This window comes from Bos javanicus, chromosome 1 (genome assembly GCF_032452875.1).
Source record: "Bos javanicus breed banteng chromosome 1, ARS-OSU_banteng_1.0, whole genome shotgun sequence".
Classification (NCBI taxonomy): domain Eukaryota; kingdom Metazoa; phylum Chordata; class Mammalia; order Artiodactyla; family Bovidae; genus Bos; species Bos javanicus.
In genome coordinates, this window is record NC_083868.1 from 146011800 (window position 1) to 146029853 (window position 18054).

Here is an 18054-nt window from a genome sequence, read left to right on the forward strand (position 1 = left end):
CCCGAGGCGGGGCTCTTCTCAGAGCTCAGGCATGTCCTCCAGGGTGCGCACGTGCTGGGCAAGGCCTCGCTGGGGTCAGGCACCCACAGGGCGTAGGTCACCTCTGCTATTTGGGGCCCCAAGGGCCCCGCAGCATGCACTAAAGCGTCAGGGTTGGACCAGCTGCACTCCTGGGCATGGTGCCCTGTGACCGAGTTCTTCAGGGGAGCCCAGGGTGAAGCCAGCTTCCGAGCGGCCCTGGGTCTCACCGTCAGTCACACGCAGGCCCTCCTGGATGTGCGGGTGCACAGGGCGCAGGCTGGGCCGGTGTGGGAACCCTGCCCCCAAGGATGCCCCCCTCATGCCTGTCGTCGTTATTTTGACCACAGACACGTCATCTGCCTCAGAAGATGAGGGCTCTTTACAGCGCCCCGGGCAACTGGCCTCCGCTCCGCTGCAGAGCCGCCCCAGCATCGAGCCCTGGCCTGACCCGGCCATTCAGGGCTCGTCCACCTCATCCTCCGCATCCTCCACCTCATCTCACCCGGGAGGGCAGCCTGCCGCCACGCCCAGTGCTGCCGCCGCGCTTGCCGGCCCCGCGGCCCTCGCCCGCGTAGGTCAGTACAGCTGCGGGGACCCCTCCAGGCAGAGGAGCCCCCGCCCCTCCTCAGACCCACCTTCTCCTCTTTGTGTGGAAAATGTCCTTTTGGTAACAAGTGGTTTCTGGTGCCTCTGTGGTTTGGCAGCCCCAGACCCTGGGTGGGCCTCCCCTGGAGACCTTGACAACAGCTGGTGCTTCTGCTCTGGAGGGGCGGCTGGCACAGGTGGACAGTCCCTGGCCATTAGGTGGCCTGCCACCTACAACGCGGTCTTTTGTTCCTTCCTTGTGTGCACAGCCTCAGCCCTCAGTTGTCCCTGCACTGGGTGTCCCAAGGTGGGGCTGGGGCTGCAGCCATGAAGAGCCTTTCTTCCTCTACACACAGGATTAGACAGTCCTCAGTCTGAAAAGAGATGTAAGTCACAGCTCAGTCATAAAGATGCCTAGCTCTTTCCCAAGTCACCCAGTCCTTTAAATTATATTAATCTTAGAGAGGAAAACGTTGCAAAGCTTTCACCATTTGAAGTCATATTTTTTGATGCAAAAATAGTAACTTGGCTGGCATGCAAAGCACACATGCGTTCTTGCAGGAGTGCCTTAAGAAGTGTACTCCTGGTGTGTGCTTCGCTGATGTTGGGGGACATCTGACGAGGAGCAAGAGCTCAGTCGGGGACTGCCCTGGCTGAGACCACACAGCTGGCTGTGGTGGAGCCAGGCTGACCCATAGCTTTCTGATTCCTGTTCCTTTTCTTTGCTGCTAGTTGCTGTTCTGCTAAAATCAGAATGGTGCATCTGCGGTGCACCCATGACAGGCCAGTGTTTTTGATGGGGTCCCAGCAGGTTAAGTGCCCCCCAGGCATGTGCTGGTCTCAGGTGCTAAGCTGCTCCCTGCAAGATTCTGGTCATTTGGCTGGACTGGGTGTTGTAAGTGACCGACGCCTTCATTTCCTCTGTGGGCACATCACTGATGCTCTTCGTTGTTACTGGTTGAGTCAGTGCCAACGTCTGTACATTTCTGTTGAGCTCGTGATGTCTTCTTAGGTGAGAACTCACGATGCCTTGACCTGCTCCTACCACGTGGAGGAGCCGGGATAGTGCTGTCAGGGCCATCCTGGGCAGTTTGCTTTATGAGAGAAGGCTCCTCTGGAAACACCCGCCAGGATTGTTGTGGTCACTCTCCTGGGGAGCCTACAAATGGCTGGTGATTACAGCCTATCCTCAAGGGGTTTCACAGGGGAGAGCTTGAAAACAGCGTTAGGTGGACACATTTTTGCTGTTTGTCATGCGATTGCACTGTTTGGAAATGCACAAGAACCTCACTGTGAGGGAAGCGGCAGCATTCCGGTGTTTTCTTCTCGCTTGAGCCAGCTTTCCGCAGCTCTGTTCTGGGTCCCACAGCGAGGGAAGTAGGGCAGAGCTGTCACTGTTTGGTTGTATCAGCTGTTGCTGAGCTGTTATAAACACAGCTTTCTGGTGGGTTAGAAAGAGAAGCATATTTAGCTTGAAAAACTGACCGTAGTTCAAAATGTCTAACGGACAGCCCTTGACTTCACAGAGTTGTAAGGTGAGTCTGAGTGGGAGTCTCTTTTCTAGGAAAGGCCCTGGCTGTAAAGGCTTCAAGGTGGGTTGTCACCTCTGTGGCTGCTGGGCTCCTGACTCCTGTAGGTGTGGCTGAGCCGCTCTCCCTCCCTCCTGCTCACCTGTGCTCACATGCGTGTTATGTGGTTAGTTCTCGTAGTCCCAAAGCCTGACTTGCTCTGTACGTATTCCTCACTGTTGTCTGTAGCCTTCATGCACTTCTCATGTGACCTGAATTTTAAATCTGAAAACTATCCCACTTCCCTCTCCTTGTTATAAAAGTCATCCTTTGTTTTAGTTTCTGACACTAGGAGAATTCTTCAGTTTGGGCTAAGGAAAGAAATATAGAAAGAAGATAACTGTAAACAAAATTATAGGTAGGAAATGTTAAAAAATATTTATCGTTTTCATTTTGGGGCTAGGAAAATCATGTGCATAAAACATTTGGACATAAATTAAGTACCTATATTTAAAAGCAGTACATTTAATTACAGTAGTTCATTTTGGAGTATAGTTTGTTTATTTTTATGCAGCTATTTAAAATGTTACTTTGTAGTTGAGAATTACCATTTATACCTTTTTTCATGAATATAGTTAAAATCTCTCATTTTTGCTAGATTGGAAAAGAGGAGAGATTTCTTTTTAAACTGAAAGAATTCTGTGGTAAGCATACTTTAAAATGCTAATTTCATTAATATCTAGCTTTGTCAAAGGTTGTGAAAACTCTTGTCATTAAAGTTAGGTTTTTCCAAATGGTGTTTTCTGCTTTGTAAGTTTGTATAGTAAGTTTGTGTTTTGCTTCCATATAAATTCATCTTTCTACATTTAAAAAAAAATTTTAGATTGCATACTTTCTAGGTTATGAAATGATAGATAAAAAATCAGTATCAAAACCTGTGATGGTGGGAACATTCATTTGAAGACTAAAGAGATTACAGAGCAGTATCCATTCTCGAGAGTGGACGAGTGTCACGCTAGGTCCAAACTCTTTCCTGGTAGAAGACTGAGTTGTAGCAGTGATGCTCTAGCGGCGGTCAGCCAGTATCAGAACAGATGGACACGCCACATGGTGCGAATGGAGCCCAGAATGGACATTCAGACACGGAAGGAACGATTTAAATACTTTTTCTATCTACCATAGCTTGTCTTTAAATGTGAGCTGAGTACATTCTGTCTTAAGAACCTGACTGCAGCCTCTTAGTAATGGGACCTGTTGAACTGACTCTAGGGATAGTTTTTAATCTGTGTAGGTTTATTCTGTGAAGATTGCCAAGGTTTGTGTCTGCATGGCATTCAACTTGCTTTTTAGGGGAGTAGAAGCCTGGCAGTTTTTTCATAATATAACAAAAATATTATTGATTAAAAATATATTTCTGCTTCATTAAGGGAGATTTCTAAGTAAAACCTCCTTAGGCCAAATTGGGAAAGGTGTATTCCTCACGGCCATTCTGTGCTGTGGTTGGTGTTTCTGGCCTAGTTCCCTCTTAGAACTGGATTACCATGTGCACGCAGAACTGTCCAGACCATGTCCAGAGTTCAGAGTTCACAGCACCTAATGTGCTCAGTCAGCCAGGCAGACAAAGTCGATTGGAATGCCACGTTCCTTGCTTAGAGCTCAGCTACTGAAGCTTCAATTGAATGGAATTTGAACAGCGACTTAATGTTCACATTCTTTTGAATTAACAGCCACTTTTATTTTGGGTTTGTGTTTCAAAAGCAGATCTGCACTCTGCCCCTCCTGATGTCACCACGGGCCTCGTGCAGCATCAGCACGCATACTGTGAGCGTCCGCAGCTGGCCTCCGTGAGAGGAGTCCCTCGGGGGTGCCGTGGGAGTGTCCTAGAGACGGCAGGTGGTAAGCATGCCTCTCTTCCTGCTTTGAGACAGCAGAGCACAGGCCTGGATCTCACTGTACCTGGTGAGCCAGCCGTCAGGTGCAGCCCTGGTGCATTTAGACTGCCCGTGTATCATGTGGAGAAATGATCAGGAATAGGTCAAGTCGGGAAGGAGGAGAAGGAGGGAGGAGAGCGCCTGCACATTTAAGTTGCTGCACAAGGTTTGGATCTGTGGTACTGTGGGAAGAGGAGAAGCTGGGGAAGTTTCTCTAGGTGGACCCAGGACTGCAAGTGCAGCCAGCAGCAGCAGCCCCGGTCGGTCGTGCTTTCTCACGTGCAGGCCAAGAGATATCAGCGTGAGTCTCCTTTTTGCGCTTGTACCGTTTGCTTTTGAAACAGTTTCCAGTGTCTTTTATCAAAATCACATGAAGTTTTTCTTCCAATGTGCCAAATTTGAGTTGCAGAACAATCCAGCAGTTCTTAGATCTGAGACCTTAACGTGTTTCTAGGCTCCTGAGCAGTTGGTCTGATTTTGTTGGTGTCATTCAGTTCCTTATTCAGATACAAGAGGAGAAACGGAGTCAACATGAAGCAGTCTTCCTGTTGGTTAGGTAGATAAAAAAAAAAATTAACTTGTTATTCATTATATTTAAAAATTGTTGAGAACTTAGTTGAGGTGTAAATGACATTATCTACTGTGTGTATTAAAGTGTATAATTTTATAAGCTTTTTAAAAAATTTTGTTTATTTGACTGCACCAGGTCTTAAGTTGCATCACGTGAAATCTGCAGTCTTTGTTGCGGCATGTGAACTCTTAGTTGCAGCATGCGGAATCTGGTTCCCCGACAGGGACTGAACCTGTTCGCTGCATTGGAGCGTGGAATCGTAGCCACTGGACCACGAGGGAAGGCTTGACAGTTTTCTAAGCTTGAAGATACATGTACACTTACACTGTAGCCAGTATACCTGGAGCTCCTGGAAACTTACTTCCTTGTGCACTTTGGTAACAGCTGCTTGCTGCCCTTTTTGGTGTCCCTTCAGGCAACCACTGATTTACTTCCTGACACTGTGTAAAGTAGTTTGCATTTTCTAGGATTTTATATAAATAGAATCACTCAGCATTTACTTTTTATTGTCTGGCTTCTGCCACGCTGCACAATTATTTTGAAATTCATCCATGTTCTTGCATGTATCGTAGGTCATCCCTTTTCTTGGGAGATGAAATATCCCTGCATTTCATCTTATCAGTTCAGTTCAGTCACTCAGTCGTGTCTGACTCTTTGGGACTCCATGGACTGCAGCATGACAGGCTTCCCTGTCCATCCCACCTCCCGGAGCTTGCTCAAATTCATGTCCATCGAGTTGGTGATGCCATCCAACCATCTCATCCTCTGTGGTCCCTTTCTTCTCCTGCCTTCAGTCTTGCCAAGCATCAGGGTCTTTTCCAATAAGTCAGCTCTTCACGTCAGCTGGCCAAAGTGTTGGAGTTTCAACTTGAGCGTCAGTCCTTCCAATGAATATTCAGGACTGATTTCCTTTAGGATTGACTGGTTTGATCTCCTTGCAGTCCAAGGGACTCTTCAAGAGTCTTCTCCAACACCGCAGTTCAAAAGCATCAGTTCTTCCGTGCTCAACTTTTGTTGTGGACCGACTCTCACATCCTATAGATGTGAGATTTCATCCTATAGATGCACCATAGTTTATCTTTTTACCTACTGATGGGTATTTTGGGTGTTTCCAGTTTTGGGCTGTTAGAAATAAAGCTGCTGTGACTATTCCTTTACCAGTGTTTGTGTGGATATACACATTCATTTCTTTTGGGTCAGTATCTAGGAGTAGAATAGCTGGATCATACAGTAGGTTTGAAAGAAAGAAAGTAAAATTGCTCAGTCGTGTCCAACTCTTTGTGACTCCATGGACTGTAGCCTACCAGGCTCCTCAGTCCATGGAATTTTCCAGGCAAGAGTACTGGAGTGGGTTGCCATTTCCTTCTCCAGGGGATCTTCCCAACTGAGGGATTGAACCCGGGTCTCCCGCACTGCAGGCAGACACTTTACCATCTGAGCCACCAGGGAACATTTTAGTTTTTAAAGGAATTGCCAAACTGGGTCTACCCTCGTTGCCCAGTGGTTAAGAATCTGCCTTGCAGTGCAGGGGACATGGATTCAGTCCCTGGTCAGGGAACTCAGATCCCACACGCTGCAACTACTGAGCCCCAGCACTGCAGCCACAACTACTGAGCGCCAGCACTGCAGCCACAGCTAGAGAAACTGTGCACTGCAATAAAAGATCCGCATGATGCAACTAAGGCCCCACACAGCCAAATAAATAAATATAAATAAATATTAAAAAAAAATAAACTGCCAAACTTATTTCCAAGTGGTTGTACCATTTCACCTCCCAGGCATTAGTGATGAGAGTCCCAGTTCCCCCACATCCTTGCCAAGAATTGGTGGTGTTGGATTTTATATGTTGACCATCCTTGTGGTTGTGCGGAGGTGTCTCCTTCTAGTTTTAGTTTGCATCTCCCTAGTGACTGATGGTGTTTAGCATCTTTTCATGTGCTTATTTCCCATTTTATATCTTTTTACAAGGGTCTGTTCAAATCTTTTGCTTGTTTTTTAAAATGTGTTGTTTGTTTTCTTAAGTTTTCAGAGTTCTTTGTATAGTCCGGATATAAGTTCTCTATCAGGTTTAAAATTTTTTTTCTCCCAGTCTGTGGCTTGTGTTTTCATCCTCTGATAGTGAGAGGAGAAGTCTTTCATTTTGGTGAAGTCCAGTTTACCATTTTTTTCTTCTGTGGATTCTATTTTTGTGTCATATCTAGTAGATACTTTCCTGACCCAAGATCTAACGGTTTTCTCCTATATTTTCTCCTAGAATTTTGTAGTTTTAAGTTTTATGTTTAGGTACATGACCCATTTTGAGTTAAATTTAGTATCAATGAAAGATATAATCTAAGTGTACTTTTCTGTGTATGGGTGTCCAGCTGTTCCAGGATCATGTAATACCCACTCCAGTTTCTTTGGCATCTGTAATGAAGATGGACCGCATACGGTGGACCACGTACGAGAGGGGTCTACTTCGGGGATCTGTATGCTGTTCCAATGCTTTTTCTGTCTTTATACCAGTACCACACTGTCATGATTTTATATATGTGGGTTTTTATATGTGGTTTTATAATAAACCTTAAAATTGTGTACTGTAGTTTGCCCTCAGCTCTTCGTTTTAAAAATTGCCTTACCTATTCTAGCTCCTTTGCATCTTAATGTATAGTTTAATATCCACTTGTTAATTTCTACCAAAATTCCTGCTGGGTTTTGACTGGTATTTCATTGACTCTAGATCAGTTTGGAGAGAATTGGCCTCTTAACAGTGTTGTACATTTCAGTTGATAAATATGGTGGATCTCTCCATTTACTTAGCACTTAAAAGTTTTTTTTCAGCACTGTGTTTGTAGCCTTCAGTGTACAGGTATCGCACATAATTTTGTTAAAATTATCTCAAAATATGTTACATTTTTAGATGCTATTACAAGTGATATTTAAATTTTTTCCCAGTTGTTTATTGCTAATCTTTAGAAACATAGTTGATTCTTGTCTATTGACCTTACATTAATTCTAGTAGCCTTTTTGGTAGATTCTGTAAGATTTCCAAGTGCATGACCATGTTGTCTATGAATAAAATTTTACTTTTCTTTCCAAAATGTCCACTGTAGGAACATTTAGTTTCCTGGCTTTGTCTCAGTGTCTAGGACTTCCATTAATGTTACTTAGAAATGTTGAGAATGGACACAACTCGCCTGTTTCCCATTTAAGGGGGAAAGCATCCACTTTTTCAATTTTTAATTGTGATGTTAACCATGGATCTTTTAAAATAGTTGCTCTTCATCAGGTTGGGGGCGTTCCTTTTTTCCCTCTAGTTTCCTGAAAAGTTTTTATCATGATATTTGTTAAATGATTTTTAAAACCTGTTAAGCTCATCATATGGTTTTTCTTTCCTAGTTTGTTAATATAGTACATTTCATTGACTGACTTTTGAAAATTAAGCCAAAGGAGGTATGTTCTCAAGATAAAGCCCACTTGGTTGTGGTGTCCTCCTCTCTGATGCATATTGTGGATTTGCTTTACTAGTATCTTTTTTAGCATTTGTGTCTGTGTTTGAGATAAATACTGGTCTGATACTTTTGTCTGGTTTGGTCAGGATAGTACTCATCTCAGGATGAATTGAGAAACGTTCCTTCCTCTTCTGTTTTCTAATCAGAGGAAACAGCCTTTCTACCTCGAGTCAGTTCTGTGTCTTTGGTGGAGTCGTCCATCCCGTCTCTGCTCTCCAGGCCCCCTGTCGTCCTTGCGTGTGCGGGACCCGTGGTGCTGGCTCACTGTGTTAGTTGCTAGGGTCTCCTTTCTCCGTCTTAATCGTCCTAACTAGTGAGCTAATTGAACTTTATCTTTCAAAGAACCAGTTTTAATTTGACAGTTTTTCTCTATTGTTCATCTTTTCTCTATTATGTTTATTTCTGCTCACCTATGTTACTTCTCTCCTTCTACTTACTCTGTGTTTCCTTTGCTCTTCTTTTTCAGCTTCATTTTTTAAATCCAGAATGTATTCATTGGGATGTTTTTCTGTTCATCTTGATTCAGGGTGCTTTTGGAGCTGCCACACCTGCCTTCCCAAATCGTCTGTGCTGCTTTTGTGATGATGGAGATGGTGCCACAGCCCCAGATACTATCAGTCCTTAAAGAAGTTTCCAGCTCCTAGTGTAGGAAAATAAGCAGAACACACAGACAATTCACAAAAAGAGATATAAAAATAGCTCTTACACATGGTGTTCATTCTTTTTCGTTACTAGAGAAATCCACATTGTTGGTGGGAATGCAAAGTAGGTCAGCCTTTCTGAGGGAGCAGCTGTTAAAAATCTGTGTCTGTGCTTCCATTTGGATCAGCAGCACAGCATGGGCATTTACCCCGAGTGCACACCTCCAGAAATCAGGAATTGTGTACATGCGAGCTCACCCACTGCCGTGCTGTCTGTACTTGCAAAACATTGGGAACTACCTGCCGTCCAGGCCTCTCAAATTGTGAGATAAACCGGGAACAGTCACATGGTGGAGGCCTGGGCAACTCTCGGGAATAATGGAAACTGCCTGCCATCCAGGCCTCTCAAATTGTGGGATAAACTGGGTACATTCACACGGTGGAGGACTGTGCGGCTGTCAGGAATAGTGAGAAGCTCTTTATGACCTGGAATGTTTTCCAGGAGATGTTACGTGAAAAGGCAAAGAGGAAAGGAACGTTCGTAGTTTACCACCTCCCTTGTGAGAAGCAGGAGAACAACCAACAGGAGGGAGGAGCCAGAAAGCAGGGGCTGGTCCTGCAGAGGACAGGGTGGGTGGCCAGGAATTTAGGGCAGAGTGACAGTTGTTCGAGTTTATCTTTTTATATAGTTGTGATTTTTAGACATATGTTCTGCACATTTAAAACAGAAACTAAAAGATGAGAAGAAGGGGGGAATCCCAAAACTGAAAAGAATTGTAAATAAATAAATCTGATTGTATTCCCAAGAACTGCATAAGCCACCTTTGAGGGGTGGGGGAGGGAGCTGTCCGTGGGGGACACAGTGCCCTCAGTCCTGGGCAAGGCTCACCAACCTGAACTCTCGTGTGTAGCTATTCCTGTGTTGGTTTGGGTAGGACTTGGGGAATTAAGTCACATCTGTGATGGTGCAGAACTGCGGCATTGCTGTTGGGAGCCAGGCTCCTGCTGTGGAGAAGAGGTGTCTGACAAGGAGCTCAGCACCGGGGTGCTGTGTGCACCCAGGATTCTAAGACAGGGACCTGTGTGTGTTGTGTTGCCTGTGTGCATTGTGTATGGGGTGTGTGCATATCCATGAGTACGCACGCGTGTGCATGTACACGGGCTTTTTAGCTCTGTGTGCTAGAGGAAGCAAAGACTGCAATATCAGGGAGCATATCTCGCCACTGTCTTGGTCTTCAGTAGCTTTTCTCAGGAGAGCCAGTAAGGAAGGAAGGAAGTCAGGTGGCAACTGTTAGTGTCAGTGGCCACTTAAGGTGGAATATAATTGATGAACCATTGCGATAAAGCTTGCATCTGACAGAGTGGTGGTGGCTGTTACACGAAGGGAGAGAGCTGGATGGGGTCAGGGTATATGTGAGGTCTTGAAGGGTCTCCTCTCAGAGTGCTTGTTAGTTGCACTAGAAAAAAATAGTGACGACAATGAAGTGCTGGACAGCAGTGTGTCCAGAACCTCAAAAGAGCAGTGGGGGTCCTATGCGCCTGGATGTGATTCTCAGGTGCTGTTCAGCCAGCAGTGCAATATCTGAATTGAATCCTGAGAAAACCTCAAGCAAATGCAGAATGAGGCATATTCTACTTAATAAAGGAAAGAGTCAGACTCTTTCAAAATGCTGGTATCGTAAAGGGGCCTGTAGAGGCTAAGCCAGTGAATGCAGGTTTCAATTGTTGACCTAGCCCAGGAGAAGGGAGGTGCCATGTGCCTCATGGTGCAAAGGGGTGGCTGGTTCCAGGCCTTTCTCTCGCCTCTTCTACCAGTGCACCCACTCATGTCCCCTGCGCCTTTTCCTCTGAGGACTTGTCGCTGTGGTGGGTGCCCTTTTTTGCTGGCACATATACATATTTTTGCTTCTTTCCATGCAGCAGACTGTGAGGTGTTTGAGGGCAGACTTACCTGTTGGCTAACTTTACATCCCCCAGGACAGAATTTCTTAATAATTAGTGAGGACACCAAAGAGCTTTTAGCTTATGTGGGTTATCTCTAGATATTTACCATATTAGAAATTAAAGATTTGTTAAAATTAACTCATTGAAAAATAGCTTATGTGGGTTATCTCTGGATGTTTACCATATTAGAAATTAAAGATTTGTTAAAATTAACTCATTGAAAAATAGTGATACCTAACTCATTACATCTTAGCATGAACAGCACACAGTCACAGGAGCAGCTCCTGTGCAGTGAGGTGCCGTGAGAGAGCAGGCTTGTTTGCAGGTGTGAGAGCAGCGTCTGCATGATTCCCATCTGCTGGGCACCCACACCATGCAGCCTCTGGAAAACTCTGCTGTGCACGTGTGAGAGAGGAGCACAAATGGCATCTCACGTGACCCCACGAAGCCCCTGAAAGGGCCTCGGGCACTCCTAAGGGTCCCTGGGCCACTCTGAAAACCACTGGCTTACAAAAAGTTCTGGTTCCTGGAAGGCGTCAGTAAATGTCAGATGAACTGATAAATCCCAGGCTGGCCATTTGATGGGCCATCAGAGCTCGGTTAGGTTCACGAGTTCTGACGTGCTCACGTGGTTGACCTCTGGCCTCAGTGCTCTCTTCCTGTGACAGGTGTCCCCGTGAACAGCAGAGTGTCCTCCAAGATCCAGCAGCTTCTGAACACCCTGAAGAGGCCAAAGCGCCCTCCCCTGAAGGAGTTCTTCGTGGATGATTTTGAGGAGCTGTTGGAAGGTGAGCGTCCAATGCCGGCCCTCCAGTTTGTGCGAGCAGGGAGACTGCCAGGTGTGATGACATGGTTATCGCCGCAGCAGAAGATGTAGAAAACCGCAGTCTGTGTTCAGGCTCTGGTCATGTGTGTGGAGTGACCTCCCCATCACACATGATCCCAGGCACTGTGCACACCAGTCGTAGTTAAGAGATGGCATCTCTGTGCCTTGCCTAGTGGTAGGACTCTGTAAGAGTAAACTTTAAACTTTAAGTCTGAGCTACTTGTCTTCCCTTGGTTTTAAAGCATTGTGTTTTCATCAAAGTTTGGACTCTTTTTTAGAATTTCTGTCTCTCATTTATGAATTTTATATATATATATGTATATGTATATATTTAGGAAAGAAGAGCGTAGACTTACTAAGAAGTATAAATCTGTAGGAAACGAGAAGTCAAGCCCTGTATAAGACACCAGCGTGTGACGTGTTATCATGGCCTCGGGGCACCTGGCCCACCAGCCCTTGGTTTCGGCACCACTGCTGTGCAGTCGCCCCTTAGGCCAGCTCTGGTGTCTCCCCTACCTGGGGGTTAGCGTGGCTGTCAGGGCTTGTCTGTGTAATCACATCATGCCTTTCAGATTCAGAGTTCAATTCTATGAATGCTTTTTAGGAAGTCTTTCTTACATTTGGACAAATCTTGGTTACATATCCACTGAAAATATAATAGATTTTACTTTATTATTTTTCTTCCAACATGGTTTGAGCCCAAACTGAAGTGGTTATTCTGTTCTCATCCTCTATAAGTGGGGACACCTGCTTCTCAGGTGTCTTCAGGTAAAAGCCTGGGATCCTTGTGACTCTCTGGTTACAGTCACAGGACTCATCCTGATTTCTTCCATCCTTGGTCAGCTGGTCTGTGACTGTTGTAACAATAAGGAAATCTAGAGAAATGATGGTAGCTTTTTTAGAGTTGGTGCTTTTGAAGAAGAGAAAGATAAAACGTGAGGCCTAACAAGCAGAGCGTGTGCCTGGTTATAGAAATGCTGGTCTTCACATGTCCGTTTTGCTTGTAGTGCAGCAGCCAGATCCGAACCAGCCGAAGCCCGAGGGCAGCCAGATGGCGGTGCTGCGAGGGGAGCCCCTGGCCGAGAGCTCCTGGCCGCCCTCGCTGCTGGCCGCCCTGCAGCAGTGGGGTACCACACAGCCCAAAGCCCCGTGCCTGACTGCTCTGGACACCGCCGGGAAGGCCGTCTACACCCTCACCTATGGCAAGTGTCAGCAGGAGGCTGAGGGGCCACACAGATATGAGCTCACGGGGCAGGGGAGAGCAGATTCCTGACGAGCTGACACAGTGGGTGGGGAAACAGCCTTGCCTCACCGTCCCACCCGCTACCCTTCCCAGCAGCAGCGACCACCGCCTGTACTCCACGTCTGTTTGTGCCTTTCTGACCAGTGGAGTTCAGTTTTGTTTCATTTTGAACTTTGTAAAAATGGCATCAAGCAGTGTTTGTTTTTTTTTGTTTGGCATTTTTTGGTTCCATTTTTGTTTTTACATAACACAAATTGTGTACTTTGGGCTCAGTGTGTTTTCATGGAACACTTGGCCCTCAGGTACTCCTGGTACCCAGGCTGGCATCGCCCACAGCCAAGGCCAGTGCCCTGTTGACCACTGGTGTGAGCAGGTCCCACGTGCCTGGGCTGCATCATGCTTGGCGCTGTCTGAGACTCACCCATGCACTGTGTGGTCAGTTCATTCTCATCCGTGGGTGTTGTTTCACCCATCTGCTGACGTCCGCGCTGCACAGTCGGTGGACATCTGGGTTGTGTCCACGGCGGGGCTGCTGTGTGTTGTACTATTGTGATCATCCTTTGTGGGTCTTCGGTGGACGTGTATAGGCATCTGTGCTGCTGTGGGCATGGGCTGAGCTGCCGGGCACTTCCCACACCCCCACCCAGTGCTGGGCCGTCTCCTTTCTCCTTCCTGGGGAGTGTGCATCATGGTGCCCAGTTGAGTGCTGACTGGCTTCCTGGTGCAGAGGGTGCTCTTCACGTGCTTGTGGGCTATGTGAGCCCTCCTTCTAGGAAGCACCCGAATCTTCAGCTCATTTCTCTGCCCATTTGCTGATGCTTTTTACGTTTCAGTCAGGCGCCTTTTCTCCAGTACATGTTTTGTAAATGAATTCTCCCACCCTCTGTACTGCCTTTTAACACTTTTCACTGTGACTTTAGATAAACGAGAGTCCTTAGCCTAATGCAGTCTAATTTACCTATCTTCCCCCTTCTCTGTGCTTTCTGTCCAGCATCGGAAGCCTTTGCCGAACCTTAGGTCACACAGGTTTTCTCCTGCCTTCTCATCTGGAGACGCCTTTTTCTTTTCACACTTAGGGCTACGATCTATTTGCAGTTTTCTTTTTTGTGGGGTGAACTTGGACTCATTTTCTCTCCTCTGAATGTAATTGATCCACGATCATTGGTGAGAAACAGTGCTTCCCCCAGGGATGGCTTTGCAGTCCAACGGCTTTTCACCAGGTGAGAGATGTGCTTGTGGGTCTGTTCTGTCTCACCATCTGCCATCCGTACTGGCTTCCTGAGTCACTGGAGCTGTGAGTCAGTGTCGGATGTCAGTCCGTCTGCTCTGCGATCGATTCTCAGGATTTCCTTGACTCTTCTTGGCTCTTTGTATTTCCAAGTAAACTTTAGAATCATTGCATCCATTCCAGAAAAAATCCTCCAGGATAGTGACTGACACTGCATCGAACCCATCAGTGTTGTGATTGTGGAATCCTCCAGTTCACAGCCCTGGAATGTTCCCCTTTCAAGGTCTGCTTTAGTTTCTCTCAGTGGAGATTTATACTTTTGAGTCCAGGAATCTTGTTGGATTTATTCCTGTTGGAATGGAATGAGTAAGTTTTTTCTACGCCTTGTTGCCTGTATATAGAAAAGCAATTGCTTTTTTGAACAGTGACTTTGTATCTAGTGATCTTGCTAAAGTGATGCGTTAGTTCTTTTTGATCTCTTAGCAAGTAGTCCTGAGCATCCTGTTCACAGTCTAGTACCTAGGGGCAGTGATGCGTCATCCTGGCCTTCCTAGTGCTTCTGTCCCTGCCTCACCTTGGCTGGAGCCACCAGTGCAGCTTGAGCCCTTTCCCGTTTTAGATGGACAGCACTTGGTCTTGATGCAGATGTTGACTGTAGCTTTTTTGCTTGTTTTATGGTAGAAATTCTTCATCAGGTTAATAAAGTTCACTTCTATTCCTAATTTGCTAAAAGCTGTTTGACATGCATTGGTTTTTTCTGCTTCGTCACGATGCTCACATGACTTCTCTGTCCTCCTCTACTAGTTTGGTGAGTTGCTGTTGTTCTGTCCCTCTGTTGAGTCTGACTCCTTGCGACCTGATGGACTGCAGCATGCCAGGCTTCCCTGTCCTTCACCATCTCCCAGAGCTTGCTCAAACTCATGTTCATTGAGCTGGTGATACCATCCAACCATCTCATCCTCTTGTCGCCCACTTCTCCTCCTGCCGTCAGTCTTTCCCAGCGTCAGGGTCTTTTCCAGTGAGTGGGCTGTTTGCATCAAGTGGCTAAAGTATTGGAGCTTCAGCTTTAGCATCAGTCCTTCCAATGGATAATCAAGACTGATCTCCTTTAGGATGGACTGGTTGGATCTCCTTGCTGTCGAACAGACTCTCAAGATTCTTCTCCAGCACCACAGTTAAAAAGCATCAATTCTTTGGCACTCAGCCTTCTTTATGGTCCAACTCTCATATCCATACATGACTACTGGAAAAACCATAGCTTTAACTATATGGACCTTTGTCGGCAAAGTGATGTCTCTGCTTTTTAATATGCTATCTAGGTTTGTCATGGCTTTTCTTCCAAGGAGCTAGCGTCTTTGTAATTTCGTGGCTCTAGTCCCTGTCTGCAGTGATTTGGGAGCCCAAGAAAATAAAATCTGTCACTGCTTTCCCTTTTCCCTCTTCTATTTGCCATAAAGTGATGGGACCAGATGCCATAATCTTAGTTTTTTGAATGTTGAGTTTTAGGGCAGCTTTTTCACTCTCCTCTTTCACCCTCATCAAAAGTCTCTTTAATTCCTCTTCATTTTCTGCCATTAGCGTGGTGTCGTCTGCATGTCTGAGGTTGTTGCTATTTCTCTCTTGATTTCAGCTTGTGAGTCATATACAGTCTAGATGCACTCCTTTCCCAGTTTTGAACTAGTTCATTGTTCCATGTCTGCTTCTAACTGTTGCTTCTTGACCTGTATACAAGTTTCTCAGGAGGCAGGTAAAGTGGTCTGGTATTTCTGTGTTTTTAAGAATTTTCTACAGTTTGTTGTGATCCACACAGTCAAAGGCTTTAATGTTGTCAGTGAAGCAGATGTGTTTTCTGGAATTTTCTTGCTTTTTCTATGATCTAACAGATGTTGATAAGTTCCATTGAATAATTTTCAAATGTTAAGCAGCCCGTGCATTCCTAGAATAGATCCCACTTGGCCCTAATATCTTTAAGTAAATGCCTGAGTTCTGATTGCCGATATGTTGTTTGTAGGCTTTGTACCTGTGCTCATTAAAGAGATGGGTCTGCAATTCTTTAGGAAAGGAGCTTGCTGCCCACTTGTGAGGACAGCCTTCACCTATCCAATTCAATTTTCAGGTCCAGGTTGCATGAGGGGTAAGGACAGGGCTTGTGTCCTGCTCAGCCAGGACTGTCCTTGGGAGAGACCTGCAGGGGCTGCAAGGCCACTGTCCACTCTCCCCTTCACGGGCCCTTCTCTAACCTCGCTCTGCCTTGGTGCTTGCTGAAGATCCCGGCCTGAGGCCCTTGCCTCCTTGTCCTGCATCTTAAGTCTGTATCCATTACGCCCATAAGACACCATTCACTGCTCTGCTTCTTAAGTCAGGACTCATGCTATTTTCCTTCCTTGGCTAAATGTTCCCTCTCACCTCCCTGTGTTTCCCCCATAACCTCTCCTCTGGCTGCGGGACTTCCTGCATCTCCCTCTTAGAAGGGGGTCAGGGTTGTTGGACTCTGCAGGCTTGGAGATGGCTTCTGAGAAGTGAGAGGCCAGGTTGCTGCCACTCTCTGGATGATGGGTTGTCTCGTTCCCCTGTGGCTTTTGGCTCTGCCTTGTGTCTGTCTTGCTGTGATGCATTTAGCTGTGATGTTCTTTGGAAGCTTCTGCTGGGGGACCACACGCCTTCTTAAATCTATGGAGTGGTATCTTTCATCAGTTTCTGGAAACTTACACCCATAAGTTCTTGATATAGTGTTTCTTCCCCATTTATTTCTCCTGTCCTTCTGGGACTCTGATTACATTTATATTAATACCTCTCTGAGTCCCGTGTGCCTTTAATAAATCTTTTTTTATGTTTTGTGTTCTTTTTTATATATACTTCAGTTTGGAGATTTTCTGTTTTCCTTTATTCAGATTCTCTAAACTGGTATATTCTGAGTGATCCCATCCACAATCTTTGTCTTACATAGCAACTTGAGGGCTCTGAATGGCTTCTCCAAGGCTTCCACCTCCATGCATGGCCCTGGGATTCAGTGTTCTTCTTGGGGCCCTGGTCTCCATGCCCCAGCAGCAGCAATTGATGGACATAAGACCATGAGGCACTGATGTCCTATGGGTGGCAGGACCCCAAACCCCCCAGTTTTTGCAAGAACAGCTGTGGAAGATCAGCTCCCCTCCCCAGGGGTTTCCCTGGAGTCAACTCCCCCAGCAGATGGTCTTGCATTTTATCCAGCTTTAAAATCATTTTAGATGGGAATGCTGGTCTGCCATCACTGCCCATTCCTGCTTGGCAGTGGAGCCTCTTACTATATGCATTAAGAGTCACCGGTATTGTTGTATATAGTTGTGGCTCATTCATTTCCGTTGAGGAATGAATACTATTTCAGAGTATATGTATCCATCATACTATTGGTGGATGTGGGGTCATTTCTATCTTGATTGTTACAGTCAGTGCTGCCTGGTACACAAGCATGCGTTCTTGTAGAGCATGTATTAATATTAGGAGAGGAGGCGCTAGCTCGGTCTAGGATAATGACGTTTTTACCTTTGTCAGGTAATTCCAGACCTTTCCAATTTGCACTCAGCTGCCTGCTGTGTGAGTCCCTCTCCCTCCCTTTGGCAGCGTAACTTTGAGCTAATCTGCTGAGAACACAGTGATAGTCATTGTGGTGCTAATCTGGTGATGGCTGGTATGTTGCAGTCTTTTCCTGTTTTCATCCTTTAGGTTTTCTCTCTTGTTAAATGCTGTTGAGTCTTCTGCACATTTTTACACAGGGCTCTTTGTAGCATTTTTGTGTTCTGGATGTCTGTACTTGTCAGCAGCTTGTGCTACAAGTGTTGCCGGCCATGTGTCCTGGCTGCTCACGGCTGCACGGCTGGCCTTCTCCTCCCCTCCTGGGCTCGAGCACTGCTGTTCTCCCATCCATGTAGAGACCTGCCACCTGCTGGAGGGAGTGTATGCATGGTGTCTGTGGACACATGTGGTGTGTGTGTGTGGTGTGTGTGCACGATGTGTGTGTGGTGTCTATGACAGTGTGTGTATGTGACGTGTGTGTGTGGTGTATTGTAGTGTATGTGTGTGAGGGGT

The 18054-nt window shown here is 46.1% G+C and overlaps 1 protein-coding gene across 4 annotated transcripts in view; it reads left to right on the top strand.

Annotated features, from left to right (window-relative positions):
* Positions 1 to 18054, top strand: part of DIP2A (disco interacting protein 2 homolog A) — a 121853-nt gene that overhangs the window by 33722 nt on the left and 70077 nt on the right. For 2 of the 4 annotated variants that reach the window (XM_061424111.1, XM_061424126.1), the window contains 4 exons: positions 369 to 596; positions 3873 to 4010; positions 11361 to 11480; positions 12526 to 12720. In XM_061424111.1, the coding sequence (XP_061280095.1) occupies positions 369 to 596; positions 3873 to 4010; positions 11361 to 11480; positions 12526 to 12720 (681 nt within the window). The remainder of the gene's footprint in view (positions 1 to 368; positions 597 to 3872; positions 4011 to 11360; positions 11481 to 12525; positions 12721 to 18054) is intronic. The other 2 variants (XM_061424117.1, XM_061424135.1) reach the window with 2 other exon arrangements.